General features: G+C 39.5%; 1 protein-coding gene across 2 annotated transcripts in view; it reads right to left on the bottom strand.

Annotated features, from left to right (window-relative positions):
- The window catches only part of REV1 (REV1 DNA directed polymerase), a 54,813-nt gene extending 31,638 nt beyond the window's left edge, over positions 1–23,175 (bottom strand). For both annotated transcript variants that reach the window (XM_084226425.1, XM_084226426.1), the window contains exons 1-5: positions 22,963–23,175; positions 9,589–9,655; positions 8,669–8,801; positions 6,758–6,926; positions 946–1,095 (exon numbers count right to left, since the gene is read on the bottom strand). In XM_084226425.1, the coding sequence (XP_084082551.1) occupies positions 946–1,095; positions 6,758–6,926; positions 8,669–8,801; positions 9,589–9,645 (509 nt within the window). In that variant the 5' untranslated portion in view covers positions 9,646–9,655; positions 22,963–23,175. The remainder of the gene's footprint in view (positions 1–945; positions 1,096–6,757; positions 6,927–8,668; positions 8,802–9,588; positions 9,656–22,962) is intronic.
- Between the last annotated feature and the right edge of the window lie 401 nt (positions 23,176–23,576).

Here is a 23,576-nt window from a genome sequence, read left to right as displayed (position 1 = left end):
TTTTCCTAAGCGTAGACAAATCCTACTCATGTGGTGAAGTATCCTCAGCATTATGCATGACTGGACTGTAAAAAAATCAGCAGACTGTGGAAGAACTCAGATCATCAGTACAAATCAGAAAGTACAGCATCTTGCACAGTATCCTTAGCCCTGCTTGAGCAGTAGTGTTAAACCAGATGACATCCAGGTATCTTTTCCAACCTAAAAAATTCTATAACGTTATTATTCTAGCCTCTAAAAAACAAACATGTATTTCTGAAAAAGATTCAGGAACCTTCTTATTAAAAAAAAAATCTGGATGAGTTAAAGTGGAATGTTCCTTTCCAAATTCCACTTCCTCTGCCAGTTAAAAAGTTTTACTGGCGCTTTCTCTTCAAGTCTCCTCTCAAGGTCTTAGGTGTCTTAGGATACTTTTTTATATTGTAATTTCATTTTTCAATCCATCTTCTCTCTCAAGCATGACTTAATCCTTGGTGTTAGCATACATAATGTATGCTGTGACTTCCTTTTTGTATTTTAAGAGGCTAAAGAAATAGATTAACAACTAGTATGTATTTATATTCATTCCTAGGCACCTTTACCAAAAGCAGTCACCAGCTTTTTGTTTTTGAAATAAAGACTCACTTTTCAGCGTCACCTATCAGAATCCTTTAATAAATGCCTGCTGCTTCCATACAGATATATTACATCCTAGGACTCCTGGATCATACTATCAAACAAACTGTGGTCCAAAGACTAGAGACGAGGCTTGGAGTCAAGGTAAGTGAACTCTTTCCTCAACTATTTATACAGCTATACCTTACTTTTAAATTTCAGCACCTCAGAGCTTACAAAGCTGAAATGCCTCTTACAAAGCTGAAATGGGCTTTGAAAATGCTATTTACAAATGCAAACTCATTATGGGTGAATGATGAGCACCTGCCTTACAAAATCAGAAACACTTACACCCTGTTGAGATCTTTAGCTATATTGCTTGGACCTGGCACAGCATCTTCAGGTTTGCGTACGCTGTTAAAGTTGAGACCTTTCTGAACACTTGACTGCTTGGTGTAAAGCTGATACGGAATGTGCGAAAGGAGACGTCCAGCTTTAATGCTGAAAAAAAAAAATAAGAAAAACCAAGTTATTGCTTAAGAAATTTTAAAGAAATCCCAACCTTCCATGCCAAAAGAATCCCCTTATTTGTACTTGTAGGGCCTTCCACTACCCCTTCCTCACCCTTAACTGGATTGAACTGAAAAGTAATTTGTGATGTGGTGACTGGTGCAACTAAAGGTATTTGCAAAGATGTGTTGGTCAGTAGTCTACATCCATTTCTCTTTCCAACTGACACACACAAACCCTAAATATTTAATTTAAACAAAACAGTCAGAAAACCCTTGCTCAGTGGTCCAGGTAATTCCACCTGAAGAACAGTGACTGAGCTCTTTATCATGGAACAAATTAGGGTAGAATTTGAAAGAGGTCAGCTAGGATGTGGTTCACTGTTAAAAATTAACTACTTTTTCCATTCCACAAGGCTAATTACTTCTTCTTGTAAAAAATTCACTGAGGCAAACTAAACAGAAGAATAATTTCCAAACAGACCTACCATAAATATCTACAGCAATCATTCCAATTATTCCTACTGTGTTCCAGTCTATCTCCCTCTTCTTTTTCATCTTCCACTGAAACTGCAATTATACCTGAGTAACTGCTAAATTCCTTAGGGAAGCCACACACTTGGGAGTGAAATCGTCTCAAAAACACACAACAGGATGATTTAATCTTTCCACCCCAACACCTGTTGATGGCAGCAGAGATAACCTACAGCCTTCCAAGCCTATACTATACCTCTTCTTTGAATGGAATTCTTCATACTGGCTCAGAGACACTGGGACTTCTTCCAGCAGAGAAACCTCTCCCATATCAAAGCAGATCAGTATTAGCATTTAATTTTGAAGATAGAACTGGAGTCAGATTTTAAAGATAATTTAGCTCAGTGTTTTTCAGCACCTGAATGCTTTCTCTTGCTTGAATCTGTACTACTACCAAGGGAGCTGGACAGTAGAACAAAAGCCCTTGGGAGCTTTCTGGCTGCAATTAGAGAGAATATAGTAGGAGATCCCATTTCCCAATTAGATAAATTAAAACTAGTTAAGCATATATATACCTGGTAAGGTTTCTATGGAAATGGAATATCAGAACAGCCCCAAAACTACATCAATTAAATACTGTTTGATACATGAATATATACCATTCATAAAGAAACATTATTTGCATTAAACATTGCCCAACAGAGTTAAAAATACACCCGGGAAAGTTCCAAAGCTTTCTTGTACACGAAGTGATAAGGCAGCAACTGAGTTTTTACAACGCCTGACTTGACTGTTTCTCAAAAGGCTGCATGAACATCGGTGCAGAACCAACTTGGTAATATTTCAGAGTAACTGCTACTATTTCAAGATGATTAAACAAACCCACATTTATTTAAGAACTTGTTCACAACATCATGGTTTTAGCTACTGGAGTAGCTGCATTACTAGATAAACAAACAGTTGTTTTTTTCCAAACTGCCTTAACATGCAGCAATAGGAATCCTAGTTAAGACGCATCATTCAACATCTTTACCCATTTCACCTTCCCTGTGTCACAGAATTCATAATCACTACAAACAATTAGGTTGGAAAGGACCTCTGGAGGTCTCTAGTCCAAACACTGATCAAGGCGTTATATAAGTCATATCAGGTTGCCAAGGTCAAAAAGTCAACACAAATTTCGAGCATCTCCAAAGGCAGAAATTCTACAACCCTCTCTAGGCACCTGTTTCACTGCTTACTCTCTTTTAACTATGAAAAATCTTTTTCTTATAGTGGAATTTTTCTTTGCTGCAACTTGTGACTATTGCCTTTTGTCCACCTGCTGTACATCTTGAAGAAAAATCTGGCTCCACGTCCTTCGTAACCTCCATACAGCTAATGAAAGATAACAATTAGACTCCATCCTAGTCCTCTCTCCAAGCAGAATAGAATCAGCTTCCTCAGTCTCTTGTTATACATCACATGCTCATATTGGTGGCACTTTTCTGAATGGAACACTGCAGTCGTCAGTACTTCTCTTACTGAATAGCCCAAAATCTGACACACAACTCCAGATTTAACTTCCGAAGTGTTGCATAAATTGGAAGAATAACTTGCCTTGATCTGGACTGTGGTCTTGCTAATGCAACCAGTAGCTGTTTGCCTTTATCTCCACAAGGGCACAACTGCAGCTTCATGGTTATCTTTTAGGGTAAGACTTGAGGGTCCTGGTGGATTACAAGGGTGTGTCCCAGCCAGTGAGTCTCTAGCCTGTGTGTTTGCATGGAACTAATTTGTCTTGCATTCAGGACTCGGTATTTTGCTTTGTTGAATTTCATCAAGTTTCTGCCACCCCATTCCTACAGTCTGTTGATGCTCTCCAAAGGACAGACCTTCTCTACAGTGTATCAACTGTTGCCTTCTAAATCATCCACAAACTTGCTGAAGCTATTTTCCACTGTATCCATGTTGTTAGTGAAGATATAAACTGCATCTGGCCCAGTATATAAACTCTCCAGAAATGCCCCTTGTGGCTATTTGCTAGTTTGACTCTGAACTGCTGACCACTATGGTGACCAAGGCAGTTGGGCAGGTACTTACATCCCTCAGCCAGCAGCCAACTATCCAATTCATATCTCCCCAATTTGTCTTCAATAATGCAACAGGGGACTGTGTCAAAAGTGCAACTGTAGTCATAGCAAATGATATCTACTCCTCTCTTTTGCATTTGAAATCCTCATCAGAAAATTAGGTGTCATACCAGAATAGAATCATTAAAAAATTATTATTAACTATTTTCTTCATATTTGTATTAGAGTAGCATAGTTCTTTAGGAAAAATATTCACCTAATTTGAAAATCAAAATAAGGAATCCACAAATACTGGTACCTCATGTTACTTATCCTCAGTCTCTGAAAAGTGATTATAAATGTCAAAAAATGTTAAAAGAATATTCAAATTTGAAAGTCAAGCTCTCAGATCATCTGAATCTGGCTTTCACTGTACAACCACCTTTCCACACTACATAATGGTAGTATGGTGTAATGCTGTATTTTTCAAATAAAGGAATGAATTTTCAAATAAAGTAATGGTGTACTTTTCAAATAAAGGGATACTGACTTAGGAAGGAGGCCTGCCTGTAATCCTCTTCATTTGTTGCAAACATGGAGAGGTAGCAAAAACACACAATAAGGGGCATACATAAAGAATGACTTGTCACTACAGCAACCACACTTTTACTCTGCAACACTGGATTTTGCAACTGCTGTTACAGAAGATCTCTATGGGATGCTAACTAAGCCAAAATTCTAGAGCTACTTCCATTTAACAACAATTTTTGTAAAAATCTGACTTTAGAACATAGTTCGGAATACGCAAAGCCTTTAATGCAGCAATAAAGTTCTTCACATGCCTTACTATCCTCGCACAAGTAACTCTGCAGAATCTTATATAGTTTCCATGGCATATTCCAAGTTATGAACATTTCTGGTGTTTTACCTCAATGTCCTTTAGTTGGCTCTCAAAAAAATTAAATTAAATAATAGCCATGATAATCGTGCTATGTTACATTCATTAATCTTTGGAAAGCAGACAGATGCTATAGTGATAAGCACCAATAAAAGACAGGAATTAATTATTCATTTCATTACCAGCAAAGAATTCAAGTCACATGCAATAAGTAAGGAACAGGAGACAAAAAGGAAAAGCCATGTCACTGTATTAGCAGTCTGCAACCTGAACTCAATCTTTTCTGTGCAGAGAATGTGGCAGATGCCACAGTGAAAAAAGATGGCATGTGATCATGTAATTAAGGACTAAATCATAATATATGCACATAAGAAACAAATCAAAGCTCCACAGACAAACAACTTCCTCATTTTGCAACCTTGGGTGACAAGACCAAAGATCTAATAACACTGTTTTACCAGCAGCTTGTGACAGCAACATTTTAGGGTAGATTCTCCACCAAACCGAAAAAATTGCAAACCCATCATATTGCCTACAAGAGAGCTGCAGAGGGGCTCTTTACAAGACTGTGTAGTTACAGGACAAGGGGGAATAGCTTGAAGCTGACAGAGGGTGGGTTTTGATCAGGTATTAGAAAGAAAGTCTTTTCTGTGAGAATCGAGAGGCACTGGAACAGATTGCTCAGAGAAGCTGTGGATGCCCCATCCCTGAATGGATGAGGCTTTGAGCAACTTCATCCAACTTAATCCATGGCAAGAAGGTTGGAACTAGATGATCTTTAAGGTCCCTTCCAATTGTATGAAATTGGAAACTCTACATCTATTACATTAATTTTCACAAACTGATCTACTGAGAACATAATTTGGTATTCCATATACAGAGAAGGATTATTTAATCACTGAGTATTCTTTAATACTGTTGAGAAGAATGGAAACAAAAAAAGACATGGTAGTGAAATCAGCTTCTATTCTAGATTGTGATATAAACCCTGTTCTGTTGAAACAGCGTATTCCCCCATTTCCTTGAGCTCAAACTCATGTATCTGTCTACACTTGGTTCTTCTGACTTATTCCACAGTATAACCTTCCAGAGCCACAATGAAGAACCTGAACACAAGACACCAGAATAAAAATTTGAGGAGATTTGACATATCAGGTTCTATTAAGTCTCTACTGAACGTACACAAATTCATCTTTCCAATCTGGTCAAAATCATAGCAAGCTCTAATGGCACTAAAAAAACCAGTCATGTCTTCCAAATAAAACCACAGTTCCCATCAGTTTTCCAAGTCCTTAAACACAGGGGTGAGGCCCTAAAACTGTAGGGGGGAAAAAAAAATCTATCTGAAGTCTTTTTCAAACTGAGTAACTTAAAATGTCTAACTAAAGTTTAAAAACTGACCATAAAGATACATTATGTGAAACAGCTGAATACAAAGGACTGAAAACCAGCAAACTGAAAATAAGATTTCACACATGCATTGCAGAACAGTTCCCTTGCCTGTTTCCGCTGGTTATCTAGGAAAGAGGCTACTTAAGAATGGCATGACACCAGCAGGATAATTTCTAGAACATGCTCCTGCATGTTCTATTTCCTGTGAGTTCCTCAGATGGAAGGAGAGAGATGCAAGCCACATTAACTGCTCTCAGCTTGGCTATTGTCTTTATCAAGGACAACTTCACTGGATTCTATCTATTCCAGGGCATGGAGAAAGAGCATCAATATTCTGTAAATAAAATGTAGACTTTTTTTCTTCCATTTAGTTTTTATTATTTTCTTACAAAGTCACAACACAATAAATGTTTAAATGGATTAGTTCCAATTTTATGCGAGCACTTTTCAATTGACATACTTCTTCATATACAGACATGAAACTTAGGCAAAACACAGGACAGGAGATTTAAAACAATCACGTAGTAGTTTTTTAACATCCTGAGATGAAGTCTGGTCAATTGGTTAGATATTAAATGGAATTAACAGGATAATGTTCAGTTTCCTAATATGCTTCAGACTTTCTGAATGTTCTTGGTGAAGTTTCTTAAAGAACAATCCCTAAGAAGAGAATCTTCAGTGTAACAGTGGTATTTCTACCCAGCTGTTCTATGACTGAATTATTTTAAGCTTAACCATAATCTCAAAATGCAATCTTTAATTTTTTTCTCTCCAGACTTTTCTTGGGTTTTTTTCCCCGAAAAGGAGAAATCTCCAAATGCAGGAAGATGTAAACTTACCTTTCCACGATCCACTCTGGCCGAACTACTTTTTCTCCTTTCAATTCTTTTATTTTGGCATTTGGAAGATTGGTGGCAATAATGTGAGTTGTTTTTGATCTGGAATAGTACACATGGTATTGGCCTCCATGTAACATCATCAGCCGTCTTAATTCATCAGCTGAGGGATCTATAAAATTAAAACCAGAAATATTCCTGCTTAGTGTCAGCAAATACAGTGGGAGAAACAACTTAAATTGATAAATATGATGCCAAGGTCAGAAAGAGTGCAAACCATTGTTTTATTCAAGAAAAAACTTACAAGTTCTTCAAAGAACAAATCAGAAAAACATTTGGCAAAAAAATGCACAAAACTGGGGTTTTGAAAACACTAATTCAAAATGCAAACATTCTACTTGCTTTAGAGGAGCTTCCAACAATATGTATGGAAGAAGGTAGGAAAAAACCATTCAAGTAGATGTAATGTTAAACTATATCAAAAAATGCTTTACATCAACATAATACAAAATTAGATTATCTTTTCACCAGAGTTCAGGAGAATAGTTTATACCCAGAAGCAACAGAAAATAATTAATATCAAAAGGGTTTAGCAATAGCACAGAACTCCTACTATGTAATTTCTGATGTACTGAAGCAGTTAACTCATTCCATCCTCACAAGATTATTCTTGAGTTGCTACAGGGAACAAAGAATACCTTAAAAACCATCAACATTCTGATCTCCTCAGTCATTTTAAAAACAGTACTTATTTTGCAAGCAGAGGTGAGGAAAAAAAAAGAAAAAAGTGTTAGCTTTGGAAAATGTTTGCAGTGGCGTCACAGAGGCACCAAAAGATTTGAGTCAACACAAACACAATGTTTGAATAGTGAATCTAGCACAACATGTTTTTTTAAAAAAGGTTGAACAATACAAGAACCAGGAAAAATTTTTTAAAGGATACAGTTACAATTTCTTTCTGTCAACTCTCAAAATATGTCTAACATTCCTCTAACCTTTAACTAAAAATAGCACACACTTTCTCAAAGTGTTACCTTTCCTACTCCAGCCTTTTGGACAGTATCTTCTAGAACTCTTTCAAGGGACTAGCCTCTTGAAGAATACACAAATAGTGGACTTTCACTAAAGAAAATGCCTGCATTAAACAACCAATCCAGATATATTAATGGTTTAACATATCCACCTTAACCTTTTCAATCCATTTGAGCCCTGTGCTTAAACCAGCACTAATCTATCCCATAGAAGCTCTATGCATCAATTACATAATAATCACAACATTCCTGGCAGAGATCCCTGAATAAGGCTTCTGGGGAGTTTCCAAAAGGTTATTAAGCTGCTTTACAGAAATAAGAAGAAGCATGAACATAAGCATAGTAGATTAAAAACCTTACTCCAGCTAACATACACTATCAGTCCATCACAGATGGTCCCTACAACACAGAAATGTCTTACCTCTTGTTCCTCCTTCCAGTATCAGTAGGTTCTGTCTCACACATTATGTCACTCCGAGCAAGAAAACTTTGACATATTCTCCCAAATCTAAATTTAAGGCATACAATCTAACCACCACTAATTTGAAAAATTAAAAATTTAATAAGTGTAGGAGGATGGAGGAAATTAAAAGGCTTCATTTCAAATACTAAGACCACAGAAACACGCAAAGATCTACTCCTATTTCTAAAAGTTATGTTATGTAAATGATACAGTAAAGCAATATTTATAATCAGAATGTAAATCAGATTTTTTAAATTGAAAACCTTAATCATGAAAAACAACGGAACATACAAAACATATACAGAGTAATTGTCATGTATTTACTTAGCTGCAAATTCATGTGTTTTGCAGTTACTTCCACTCAGGATGGTAAACACGAGAATGACACAATACAGATCCTTATAAGAAATAAAGGTTCACCTGTCAAGCCATTGACGTAGATGGCGACTCCGCTAAAGATACTTGATGAATTTCCATCCCTCTGTTGCTGTATGGCTGAATCCGACCGGAACTGATCCTCCAATTTCTTAACTTTTGCTGACATGTACCCACCCTAGTTTTTAAATTAAAACAAAACACAACCCATGATGCCAGTCCTATTTCCTAAAGTTTACATACAGAAACTGGTCAATTATAAGACTGGAAAGGTAAGGAACATTTCTCCAAACTCTATCTGGTTGACATGCAAAAGGCATTCATTTTTCAAATGAAAAATAGCAAATGCTCCACCATAAACTTATATCTACAAGATAACTGCATCTTATTTTCAACATGGCAGGATTTATTTCATACTCCTTAATCTTCTTCTTATAGGAAAAGAATCTATATATATAAATATTCTATATAGAGATATATAAACTCTTATAGAATAAAAAGAAGAGGAAAAAATGGGATTATGCAAATTTGGGTGCTAAATTTGAGACTCATTGCCTAAAAAACAATGTGGTCCCATATATTTTCAGTTCCTAAGTTTACACAGGACAGTATTATTCTAAACATGGATGTAAATTAGGTGCCTCAGTTATTTGTCCAACTGCAGAAAGTAGTGGAGACAACCGTAAATAGTTTTCAAATTACTTAGTTTATTTTTTAAATGGTGATTCAAAACTATTCAAGGGTCTGCACTTATTAATTAATAATGAAATTTAGTGATTATTGTGAACACAGACTTCAAAACCTGGTAATTAAAACATTTCTTTCAAACTTAATTATGTGTTTTCCAGTAAAGCAAAAGGGTTTAATTTATAGCATCCTCTTAGCATGTAAAACAAAACTGTAAGCCCTTCTTAACCACAGTGCCATCTACCTGTTTAAAAAAAGCAACTAGGTTTTGAACATACCCATATTCCCCAGCCATCGCCATCAGCAGCTCGTTTCCGCCATCCACCCCGCCTCATACTGAAGCTTCTGCAGAGGAAGAACAATGCTTGATCAATTAAATGTTCATCAGTGGCATTTCAATGATGGCACTACAGGCCATTTACAGATTATCACAAAGATTAATTTTTTTCAATCAACTTCACTGCAGTATTTGAGTTTCACAGCCAATCTAGAAATGAAAGATCACATAAAAACCCAATTCCTCAGTTTTGCAGTAATGCATACTGTGGTTCCTGCGACATATCAAAAACCACACACACCTTTTGCTTTATTCACCCTGAATATTAAAAACTCCTTACAATGTTCACTGTCCATTACAATTTATTAAATTCTTTCTGTTCCTCATACATCTCCTATTAAAAAAGGAATAATAAATGGTTCTTAAATACAGCTGCTAGCATCCATGCAAAATATTGTCCAGGTCATGAACAATCTTTTATTTCCTATTTGATACCATAGATATGGTGCAATGCAGGCAGCCACTTCCTGGTATTAGAGACTGGATTAATGGATTTACAATGGAGACACCAATGGATTTACAACTGATTATAAAACATCCAAGCATATGTTGCTGTAATGCAATACATCACATCAAAACAAAAAACCAAAGGTGATCTTATGGTCAAAGAAAAGCCAGATGTTTAAGACCTAGTATGATCTATAGTTAGGTTTGGGATTTGATTCTTTGGGGCTTTTTAGTTGCATTGCTTAATAAATAAATAAAAAAATAAACAAACCCAACCAGCCAAATTGCAGTTCTCCTTTATGCAAAACACTTATCCCTGGACCACAAGCTGAACACAGCCATGTCCCCAGATGAGCTATTAGCTGGCTAGAACAGAACTCCTGGATAGAAAAAGCAATGCTTGGACTGTGGCCAACTGTTCACTGCACCCAAGTGATTCATATTTACTACAGCTGTTGTAAAACTGATTTTAGAATATTGATTAATGATGTGGTAAGATCATGAAATCACTGCTTGCTATTACATCACTCACTTTTCAAACAAAATAGTTCTCTAAATAAAAAGACAAAATAGCCTTTTAGGTCTATCAGCTCTTAGAGAATCAGCACAAGATTCTGAAACTATAAAAAGGTGACTGTCTTAAGTCTTCTATTTCATTAAATATTTAATTTATATTCCTTTATCCTCCCTAAAACCCATACAAAACTACAGTAAATACACTAAATAAAGTAAACAATTTTTATTTCTATCCTTGTTTTTGGGTCTCTGGACCATCCACAGCATTGTCCAGTAACGAGAGCATAGAAGCTTCACTCAGTCTACAGCTTACCAGAAAGCACATAGGGTTGTGAATGGAGACAACAACACCACATTCTGGTAATTTTCCTATCCAGGCCTTCTACTGCACTGTTTTGGAGACTACCTCATTTATAGTATTAACATTCAATTTCTTATGAACCTAGCTGAACGTGAGTCCTAGCTTTTGTCTCTAAATTCCTTTTTGTCCTAGAGGATGAAGCAGGCATACTCTGATATCCAGTTAAACCACCCTGGATTGCAAAATACGATACAGCTGCAGCAGAAGTTTTCATAAGTACTATCATTTTCATTGACTACTGCAAATATGGCAAATTAGGCAACCACAGAATCATAGTCAAAGCAGGTAGCAGGTATTTTGAAAAGCTAAGCATCTGTTTTATGTTTCAGGACCTCCACAAACACAGAAAGATCATTATGCACTTGGTTCTGTGCTAACAGTTGCTTGTAACTTGATATACAATTGACATATACCTTGTTGTATGCGCAATTGTGAAGATCAATCACATATCAAAGAAATGAGCTCTACACCAACATCCAAAACAAAGTAACCCCTTCTCAAATTACTGTATTTTCCCTCCATTTCTTACCCACAGACCTGTTTCCAAGGCATCAGGCCTTCTGAAATTAATTTTTAGTGGTTAGGATTGCATCTAATAGATACCACCGAACTCTTAAGAAGCACTGAGGAAAAAGAGAGGAGATGAGCTAGATGACCACTTAGGATACACAATTGTCTTTTTGCCTGCAGAGGACAGTGTATAGTGAAAATGGCTTGATGATTTCTTTCATATGGAAAATCTGTATTTTTTCATTGACTGAAGTGAAGTGTATCTCACATCTGTCACTTCTGGCTAAAAAATTCTTTGAAAAACAGAAAAGAGTAAATTCATTAATAAAGAAAAACCATTAATGAAAATGTCATCTAGTTTTTTTAGATACTACAGATATCAGTGTATGAGCTCATAAAAGACACCAGAATCTTAACTAATGATTACTTTCTCCCTCTTAATCAAGGATGACAAAGTCTTAAAGGGTGGCTAGAAAAATGGCAGAGGCTCTCTCTTCATAAGGAGCAGCATGGAAAGCACAAGAGGCAACAGATACAAGCTGCACGAGGAAGTTTCATCTTGACATTGAAAAGAAGTTTTTAGAGTGAGAACAATCAATGACGGGAACGCAGGGACCCAGAGGAGTTCTCGTCTCTGGAGATTTTCATGTTGCAATTGGACAGGGCACCAGATAACATCAACCAGGCTTCCCTAGTCTAACCTTCTCTACCCATGAAAGGTTAGACTAGATACTCTTTTAAGGCCACTTCCAATCTGGGCTGCTCTATGATTCTAAGAGTATCAAAGAAAAAACCTCATACAAATATAAACTTTTGCTCTGGAAAAAAAAAAAGACTGTACAAAATGCATACTCTAAATCACCACAACACCAACCACTGAGAAGACAGGATTTGATAGGTCTTAACTCTGATCCCTGTACAACAACATCATGCTTAAACTAAAATATCTAATGCCTGACAAACTGAAGAACTGTCTTCATAAGAGTGAGCTTTTCTGAAACCTTGAAACACGTTTCATTTTTATTCAGGACACTGGGAGGTGAGGAAAAAAGTTCTCTAGTCTGAAAGTGAACCCAGTTAAAATCAGAATCACGGTTACGTGCCTAGCTTCTTTAAAATTAGAAATCAAACAAAACTACTGAGGTCAAGGTGCTAAAAACATGACGTATCAATTGCTCAGAAGCTGTCTTCCTAGAGCCTGCAAAACTTGAGAAACTAGGCTGTAATGCCTACTTAAAACATCTGATAGTGATTTACCATTTCCTTAGCAGATGCAATTTTTGACTCAGTCCACTTAAGCCAGTCCACTTAAATTCTGAACACCCAGGTTAGGAACATGGTACTTCATGATTACTAGATGTCTCTGTCTCAAGTCTTCCCTTTCAGGGTCACGGATTATTTTCTTAATGCTGATATGAAAACCTGGGAGACTAGTTTCTCCCTTTATAGTTCCAGGAACTAAATGGTGAACCAAGGTTTCTGGATTACAGAGAAAGCTCTCTGCTAAAGACTTCTCCTTACAGTATCAATTTTTCCTTAAAAATGAAGGTAACCTCTTACAGCTGCCTTGCTGAAACCTAAGGAACGAATGAACACAAGAAATATCTTGCCCAAGATACATTAAAGCAGAGGAAGAGTTAAGCAAGATTTTAAACATGCTCACTGGTTCATTAAATAAGAAATGTAAGGATAGTATGATGCTCCCCCTATAGGAATCGTGATGAAGGGATAAGTAAGAGAAACGGTTAGTAAAGAACACATGAAGGTGGGAAGTAGATGAGGTGTGGATGGGTAGAAATCAAGACAGAGGACTTCAAACAGCCATCACAAACAAGCCAATTTCGGACAAGAGTTCATCTTTCTTGCAGTTCTTTCTTAAAGTATCTAACTTGTTTCGGAACAGTTTTCTCTGTTTGCACAAATTCTTTAACATGGCTAAGAGACCAACCCAGACCAAAACCACAGGTATTATGGGGAAAAATGGTTGGGAGCACAGATCTGTATTCTCCAATGACTCTGCAAGAAGTGAACATGGATCATGTTCTTTTTAATCATGAAATTTTTAATTCCAGCGCAGTACTAGTCCCTTCCGTCATACATTTCAGCAATCTCTCTGCCAAGCATATCTACAGTGCAGAGGTATTTTTGCTACCTCTTCAAGTAGCCAACTTGAATCTGGCAGAACATAAACTTTATGGTTTTGCCCTACAAGAAAACATATGAACTGTTTCCAAAGACAAAATGAGGCTGCACTGTGACTCAACAAATAACCCTGCCAAAGTTTGTCTAAATGCATCACACAAGTACAGTTCCATCCAGATAATCTGATTTTTGGTAACTGAAAGCTGTATGGAAGTATAACACACTATAACAGCTAGTCTACATTTCTGACCAGAGTAGACATCCTGTCATTGTCCTCTAATGCAGCAGAACTTGATTTATTTAACATATTCACATGCCCCAAGCCTATATAAAAGGTGTAGCTCCAGCAGAAGTATGAGTGTCTCGGGCCACTGCTAATGAGTATCAGAATCTTTTCCTTGAACTGTAGATTTAATTCATACCAGCTCAGCAGGGCTTAGAAGCTTTTTCCTCCAAGTGGGTATTTTGTGGCTTGTTTGAGTTTCATGCCTCTACATTCCACCTCCCACATCAAACTCACCACTCTGCTTGGCACTAACCCTCAAGCTCTTTGAGCAAAGAACTATCTTATGTGTTTATACATTTCTAAGCACAAGAGTCCTATTCTTGGCTGAGTCTTCTGGAAAAGAGCCGCTGCTATAGGGTAGAAAACAAATTTTTTTATCATATATTAAGAAGTCCAGAATCCAGCAAAAAGAACTTACACCAAAAAGTCAAAAGCTTTTTAAAAGATACTATATGCTTAAATGCCCATGATTTCAGACAATTCAGGGTTAGCCCTACTATTCTATATTAAAATTACTAATTAGTACATTGCAAAGCAACTGAATTTTATTCTAAGTGAGAAATAAAGTCTCAGGGTGAAGTTTGATAAGATGTTTGAGTCAACTTGTTGGCTGGCTGCTACCAAAAGGGATGATTCTACCTCTGCTGGCCTAACAGACTTTATCCCTTCTTCCCAAGAGAATATGACCCCTACATTCACACTGGTGCTATGTGAAGTTCTGCTCACTAAATCAACATAAAATTGACATAATTTTATGGTTTAGCTTTCCCTAAGTTTAGCAAGATGAAGTGACTTACAAAAGCATCAGATAAAGCCAAAGCAGACGGGCAAAAAGAGGGGAATGGATGGGATCTTAAAATTATCTTAGCAATTTCTAGAAACCAACTTTTGGGTCATGACTATAACTAACAGCAGTGTAAATGTAGATACAGAGTTCTAATGAGCTGGCCACTGTTCACTAAGTAGTACTGCTTATGCTTTTTCCCCTGCAATAAACCAGAGGGATAGACTACCTTACCTTTTCCACAGGGTAAGGGCTTTTTAAAAAAAAGTTACAATCCAGCAGCTCCACATCTTAGGCTACCCATCCCCACCGGATAAGCCCTAACTACAATCACCTGATGTTACAGGGCCAACCAGCAAGTTCTGTTTTGCAGTTCAATCTTTGATGATACTTTAAATCAAGAGAAATGAAATTAGCTGAAGGACACTTGAACCAATAGCTATCCCCAAAAACACCCAACACCACCTCCATGTCCTGTGGTTAAAGATAAGAGTGTAAATGAGAAAGAACAAACTTAAAAAGCTTGGGCAATTTAAATATTAGAAAACATTATGAGAAATTTAGAAATACCATTTGTCTAAAACATGAGCATCCATGGCATTTGCTAGAAAGGCAAAATATCATACAACTCACATAAAACATGGAAAAACTTCCAAGTCCTGCAGAATCAGCTCCTCATGAGCAGATAACTATTCTAAAATGATGTTCTGCACATACTTTCATTTGAGGTTGACAGTAAAGAAATGATAGTCTGAAAACTTCCAGTTCAACCAGTCCCCCAAAAAAAGAACTCTTTGCTAAACTAATCCAGCTTCCAAACTGACTATTTCTGCAACTCAAAATGGTCTCTATTCAGATCAGTTTTTCATGATCAGTACAATGATGGACTAAATACTTCACACACAAGTAACAACTAAGAAATATAAATTTCTTTTGCTGGCTAAACGTCGCAATAATACAAAAAGCAGTTGTACAGCAGATAACTTTAACAACTTTATATCAGAGCTGTACAAGACAAAAGCCTTTATATCTTGTTACAACTAACTTGGAGTCTGGGACAGACAACTGTTTTACTTGTCACAACTTGAGGAAGCATGAGAATGAGGTCCAGAAACCAGGATCACTGTGCAATCCACACCAGCTCTGAACAATCTGTTTTCAAGATATCATTTTTGCTTTCATACATGGCATTTGAGATGGCTAATTCTTTGAAAAATAGGAAGGCAGACTTAACTTGAAACCAACTGTCAATTTCCCTCTAGGAATAACACTCAGTAACAGCTATAGTTCATTTATAGCTTGTCACAAGTAGTGGTTTAACCTGGTTTTTTCTTCTGCTTACAGAAGACTGGCCTTCAGTTTCAACATTTCTGGAATTTTTGGGTAAGTCATGACCAGCCCAGCCCCTTCAGAGTTCTCCAGTGATGAATTGCTTTTCTTCACAAATGTTCATTGCTGTATGTAACCAGGTAGCTCAATTCACTTTTTAGTTCAAGTATCACTTCTTTGACACAAGGCTTCTTAGTGCCACCATACAATGATAAGATTCAGCAAACTTCATCAACTAGCTTCATCAGTTCTCTCCTGTGCCTAAATTCTTCTGGGGCTTCAACCCCAAGGGGACTTGGCACAGTCATAATCTTTATGCCAGCTTCTAAGTGCCTAGAATCCAGAATAAAAACCATTAAGTAAAATCAGAATAAGAAACACAGTTTGTGAAACTAGGACTCTAAATACCAACAGTGAAGAGACTGCAAATCACCAAAAGGAAATGTTCTCTTGGACTTGAGTATCCAAAACAATAAACAAGATGAGCTTATGAGCTGCATAGTCTTCCTCCAATCCCCTCTGTTTATCTATCTACAATATTTGAGAAGGGAGAATTATGTCTCTTTTTTCTTTGAAAATGAAGACTGGGATGTTAGTTTTCTACCTAATAAATCAACAGAACTTGTTTAGAAGGTTTTTGGTTTGTGCACTCAGTATGACAATCCAGTCCCACAACTCCTGTCTTCCCCAAGCAGTCTGTGCTAAGGTACAGGCCAAGGAGTCAGTAGTAAGCATAAGTAAACCCATGATCGCTACTCCCAAATAATTAGAAGAGTTGCTATTGCTGAATGATTAAGGACTTTCTAAGACTTTCCAGGCACAACTGAAACATCCTTGTAAAGCTAAAGAAGAACTTAACAAGGGAGAAAAAGTGGGTAAGTGGAGGTATAATTATTCAAAAATAACTGCAAAATTTTCATGAGGTGATCAAAGCAAGGAATCTGTGGATGCTCTGAATTTATTAACATCAAATTCAGAGGAACTGTGCTTGTGGAAACCTGATACATATAACTACTTTCAGACTTCAGCCCAGGAGATGGATGAAATCCTTCAGAAGAGACTGCATCTTTTTGACTGAATTTAGGTATTTGACTACACACGTATGTGTGGGTGTATGTATGTATGTATGTATGTGCACACACAACAAACTGGTCTTTGTTGCTGATGAGCATGAGTGCTGGCTACCCAGACTGATCACTTTGGCAGTAGTGAATGGCACAGAAACAAAGCCCAGTGCTCTGGGCCAGCACTGTAACCACTGCAGAGAGGGTACATGCAGTTTAACAAGGCCAAGCCCAAGGTGCTGCACCTGGGGAGGGGCAACCCCTGGAATCAATACAGGCTGTGGAATGAGCAGATGGAGACCAGCCCTGAAGGACTTGGGGGTGCTGGTGGCTGAGAGGCTGGACATGACCCAGAAAGCCAATCACACCCTGGGCTGCATCCAAAGCAGCATGGGCAGCAGTGAGACCCCACCAGGAGCGCTGTGTCCAGCTCTGGGTCCCAGCACAGGAAGGACACTGGCCTATTGGAACAAGATAAGACGATCAGAAGGATGAAGCACCTCTGCTATGAGGAGAAGCTGAGAGAATTTGGATTATTCAGCCTGGAGAAGAGAAGGCTTCAGAGCGATGTAATTGTGGCCTTCCAGTATGTGAAGGGAGAATACAAGAAAAAGGGAGAGAGACTATTACAAGAACATGTAGAGACAGAACAAGAAGGAATGGCTTCAAACTGAATATAGGTTTAAATCAGATATTAGGAAGAAATTCTCTTCTGTAAGAGTGGTCAGGCACTGGAACAAGCTGCCCACAGAAGCTGTGGATGCCCCATCCCTGGAAGTCTTCAAGACCAGGCTGGATGGAGCTCTAAGCGACTTGGCCTAGTGGAAGGTGTCCATGCACATGACAGGGAGCTGGAGCCAGATGACCTTTAAGGTTCTTTGCAACCCTGACTATTCCATGATGATGTTGGGGATTTTTTAGGAGACATGTCCAAGGCAGTTGTACTTTATGGTCAACCCAATGTTATCGCTGAGCCAGTGTTGATCCTGCCAGGTTTTCAGGGAAAATGAGAGAGGAGGCATCTACTTTGCAAATGGTAGATGATGTCAGATACTAAGGAGGACTCTTTACTCATGTATGGGCAGCAAAACTCTAAGAACTCAACAACTTCACCAGCAAAAACATTGCTAACTCCAGATTCAGTACTGAAATAGGTAGATTTTCTGTTCATAGCAGTGTTTGAATGACATTACTTAATTTCAACTGACATTGCATAGTCAAGTTCCCAAATGCTTTTCTGACATAGCCTTTGAAACTCTCAAAGCTGCAAAATCTTTTTGAAGTAAAATCTTCACAACATAAGGCTTCTATACTTAGCCTTGAAGCTTCAAGTTTCTACTCAAGTTTTCTACATCTTTCTTTAGTCCATAGATATTACTTTTTTTCATCAACTCAGACCAACAAGACTAGGAAGAATCAGATGAAACTAGCAAGTGAAGAGATCAAAAGAAATGGAAATATTTTTTTAATCTATAGCCTAGTTTATTTCAAGATTATCTGACACTGGATACCAAGGATGCTAAAAGTCCAGATCTGTTCAATAGATAAATGGAATAAAACCATATTTTTTAAGGTAACAAACTACAGAAGCTCAGAACACGAAAGGAAAGTATTTTAGTGCGTTTGCTTATTGTTAACAAAAACTTCTGATCTGACCCAGCATATTAACAAGTTTCCTCCTAGATTCAGAGAAAAATAAGAGCACCATGCTTCTGTATTTTCCAGGGAAAATACAGGGAAAAAACCAAAAATGCTCTAATTCTTCAAGATCCTTTAATTTAAACTCAAATCTGAATTGTGTTCTTGGCCTGTACTGGTTCTAAGTTGGTATTTTAAGCACCTCTGACATAAAACCAGCAATGTTATGCTGCTGCTTAGTGGAGATAGATCAATACAAAATGGCTACAGAGCAAAAATGGCCTATCCCAAGCAAATGCTACAATTTTAAAACTTGGGTTAAAAATCAATATAGAAGTTACAGGAAGGGGCAACGTTTAAAACTTCAAATCAGCCAGAAATTACAGTAAAAAGTCATTACAACCTTACCTCTCCCCTACTATTGGTTTATTAAGAGGATTCTTGGAACTGCTTACCAAATAATGCAATTAGAGAATGAAAATCAAGGAATTATGACTGAAAAGGCAGTATTAGAGCTGAGTGCTCTAATGTTTCCTGAAAACAACAAGCAGATTCAGAAATCAGGAACACTATCCTTTCAATATAAATTATTTTAGTTCTTTACTTCAACTGGGAGTTGCATTCAATTTCACAGAATGGTAAAATACACTGCTTGGGAGACTGCACTAATCATTTACCTTACATGCCATGGGGTCAGGGGCTTTCCTGTTTGTAAGAATTAATAGCAATTCCATTACTTCCTTCAAAAAGCAACAGCTCCTAGGTTTCCAAAATGACCTCAGTGGAGCACAACCACTTGTTCGAGATGCTAACTCATCATGCCCCGAACAAACACCTGATGCGAGCCAGCTCAAAGAGATGAAGTCATGAACATGGACAGAACTTTAGTTAATATGGAAAAACCTTAGAGTAGTTCTTGACCCTACTGTGCATAGCTTCTGCACTGCTTTCTTGCTTTGGCATTCAAGCCAATCCACCAGCATTTGCAAGAATGACTCTGCAAGGTACCCGAGCAGTGTCTTCTCCTAAGAGAAACCACCTTTCTCTTTTCCAGTGTTAATCATTTACTTTCATAAATCAAGACACCAAAGAGATGTGCATTACTTGAGGCAAACCAAATAAGGAGGTTACAACCAAGAATTCCATTACACTGGGACTTGGGTAAAGTATTTATATTTAGCTGGGAATGGAAAAGCAAAACTAACAGAAAAGTTAACCACAGCATGGCTAAGCTTTGCTTCTGCAAGTAACTGAATTTCAAGTCACCAGTTTCAGCACTACCAAACAGGTAGAATATCAGCTGGGAAACCTGAAACTTTGAGATAGGAAAGGAGTTGCTTTAGCCAAGAGCTAACACTGAAATTCAGGGAATACAGTCTGCCTAGGCATTTAAAGCAAGGAATATGGAATATACAATCCTTGCTCTGGGTATACTAAAAGTATCTCCTAGGAGAATTTCATGGTTACGGATTCCTTAGCTACAATAGCAGCAGTCCTTAAGTCGATTTTGAAACAAAAGCCACAGGAATGGAAGTTATCATTCCAGCCCAGAATTCAGGGCTGTTCTGCACACTCACCTCTCTTCTGCTGAACACCGAGAAAGAAGCCTTTCCTAATTCTGCCTTCTATCTTATGAGCAGCAGATAGTCCATGTGAAATACAGAGTGAGGGGATCACAGACAGGGCAGGCCCTCTTCCCTAAAAACATTTGTGTGTCCAATTAAATGCTGTCTGGTTTCCACAACAGAGTAAAAAGCTGCCCTCAGGGCAGAGCACTATAGATATCTATCTGTTAGACAAAGACACTTCCACAAGTATACTGTATGACACGTCTAAGAATTCCTCAGGTTTTTTGCATCCACTTAAGGTTTGCTCTCTTACTTCCAACTTTTATTTGTAATTCCATGGCCACACTCATTTCTACTTGTTTCCAATTTTTTCCTCACTTTGCTATGCTTAGGTAAACATGTGGTACTATCATCAAATTAATCTACATTGTATTCTTGATGAAGGGTTTCAACATTTGGATATTTAGCTCCCTTGTTATATGTACACCAGGCAAACCTCCTAAGAGCTGACAGAGATCTCAGTGATAATAATATACCCCTTTAATTAAAAGAGAAAAATGTTGAATTAAAAAAAAAAACATTCCCTATGAAATAAACAATAGCTAACAAATTAAATGAGGAGAGCACATGGCAGGGTCAGGCAAGTTTTTTTTTCCTGCTTGTCCTGGTTTATTAAAAAAAGAGTCTGTGTAATCACATTAATTTTTTTCCTACCTACTCAAAACCAGATTTAATTCTTACTTTCTTTTTTTTTTTTAATCTCTCTAGTAAATGAAAGGGATGGTAGAAAGATTGAAAATTTGTCATGAAAATTCTTTCAGGAAGTCATATGGGTCAAGGGATCAGAAACAACTAATGAAAATTGGCACTCTGTTACAACACAGTATCACTGCACCAGAACAGGCTGTACCAGAGTGTATGTACTATTCAGAAAGATGGACTGGTCCTGGGTTTGAAGGGCTCATTATTTAGTAGAATCATGTACTGAAAAACCACATATTGTTATCAGAAAAAAATGTACAACCACTTTACAATTGAGGCTTGAAATATACTAATGAATTTTTCCTATTAGTGCTTTGCTTTTGAAAAAAAATCTTTCTTCAAGTAGTTAAATATGAGTGAGTCACAAGGCAGGTGTCTGCACTGTGCCTCTACTAACACTGTCCTACCAGTGACCTCCAGTGTGGCAGCTTGGGATTATTTACTAACAGGGATTTCGTACATTATCCAGCAGAAGAAATGGACTGAATGAAAGACCAATATGGTGGGAATGGGTAATAACTACATGCTTGAGGCAAGATAGCAAGGAATTTGTCAGAGATTTGGATTTCTATCTGATCTTGGATTTCATTTGTGTTAAATGTCATAAACCTTAGTAAAACAAGACTATTCTGGAAACAAATGTTAGCTGTAACTTCTTGCAACTAATTAGGTAACTGCTCAAACCAGTTCTATTTGAGCAACAATTGCATCTAAATGAAAAAAGAATTCAGATTATAAAATTAAAGTTCCCCAGTTTTGAGTCTTTGGATTATGGAGTCATTTTTTGAGGTAGGACCTGGGTTTTAGATCAAGATGCACAACAAATATCAACTCATCTTTTCATTAAAACAGTCATTAATACAAGCAGAGTACTCACAGCCCTGTCATTCTGAAGACTGTGATCTTAATTTTAAAGCATCAGAAATAATGGAATATTACAGCACAAAACACACAGACTTTCTACCCAGAAAACCCAAACGTACTGGTGATACTATGTTCCTCTTCCTTCTTAAGGTTAACATGCCATTACAGCCCATTTCCCATCGGGGGCTTTTAGCTCAGTATTACAGGCCAAGTCAAGGGTAACTGTATAGCAGAAAGCATCAAAATCAGACGGGGAAGGGGTCAAGATGTGAACACATCTGTCCCTCAGTGTTGGTAAGCACGGGCTTACTCATCAAGCACGGGTCCTCCCTCTTCCCTTCAGCGCACCAATTTTACCCAGCACTATTGCTCAGCAAATGCAACTTATGACAAACACTACGGGAAACCGCAGACAAGATACAGGCTGCTACAGCGCGGGGAGCGTTCCAGAGGGCACGGCCGCGCCAGGGCTCGGGCTTCCCCTCTCCTCCCCCTCCAGCCTATTTCCCTGCAGTGACCCCTCCGCGCTGGCAGAACGCCGTGGCACAGCCTCGCTCTCCCCGGCTCGGCCTGGGGGACCCGTGTTGTGTCTACAGCGCAGGCCCCATGTGACAGACACAGACACAGACGCACAGACAGACAGACGCACAGGTGCGGGGAGGGGCGGGTGACCCGGACACGCGCACACCTGGCGCGCCCCCGCGGCGCCTCGCGGGCGCGCACAGGGTCTGTCCCCGTGTCCCCCTCCGCCCTCCCGCTCGGGCAGCCCAGGCCCCCGCGCGCCGGTTACATAACGCCGCGCGCCGTTCCCCTTTCCCTTCCCCCTGTTCCCGCGCCGGGAAGAGAACGGGGAAGGCCCAGGCCGCGGGCCCAGGGAGGGGCGGGGAGGCAGGGCAGCGGCTGCGGGCCCCGCGTCTGCCTCCCGCTCCCCTCCCTTCCTCTCTGCTTTCCTTCTCCCTGTCCCCGAGCCACCCCCCGCACGTCCCTCCCGCCATGGGTCCGCCGCGCCGAGGGGGGGAAGGCGCCCGCTCCGCCACCGCTCACCTTCTGCCGCGTCCCAGACACACATTCCCGGGAGCGCCGCCGCTGCCTCCTGCCCTGCCGGGCCGTGTGTGTGCGTGTGTGTGTGCGTGTTGTGTGTCTGTGGGGCTTCACATGGCGGCTCCCCCTCCGGCACGGACGGACGGACGGACGCACGCAACCGCCGCCTCCTGCCCGCCTTCTTCCTCCTCCTCCTCCCCAGCGCCGGCCGCTCTCTCTCTCCCTCTCTCCCTCTCCCTCCCTCCTTCTCTCTCCCCGCACCTCGCTCGGTGTCCCCGGCACGGCCCCTCCTCCACCCCCACCCCCTTCCCTTCCCGCGAGCGCGTCACGGGAGAGTCTCGCGCCACCAACCCGCCGCCGCCGCGCGGTCAACAAACGGCGCGCGCCGGCCCGGGCAGGGCCCCTGGGCCGCGGCGCCCCCTAGCGGCACGCCCGCAGGGAGAGAGGCGCCTGGCCGCGGCGCACGTGACGGCGGGGCGGGGCGGGGAGGGGCGGGGCGCGGCGCGAGAGCTCGCGCGCCTCCCCGGGCTCGCGGGCGGGCTGCGGCGGGCGCGGGGAGGCGGCGCCCCCTGGCGGCCCGACGGGCGCGCTGCAAGCACGGACGGGACGGCGGGGAT

The sequence above is a fragment of the Fringilla coelebs genome (assembly GCF_963513975.1).
Source record: "Fringilla coelebs genome assembly, chromosome: 2".
Taxonomy (NCBI): Eukaryota; Metazoa; Chordata; class Aves; order Passeriformes; family Fringillidae; genus Fringilla; species Fringilla coelebs.
This window is presented reverse-complemented; position numbering and strand designations above follow the sequence as displayed.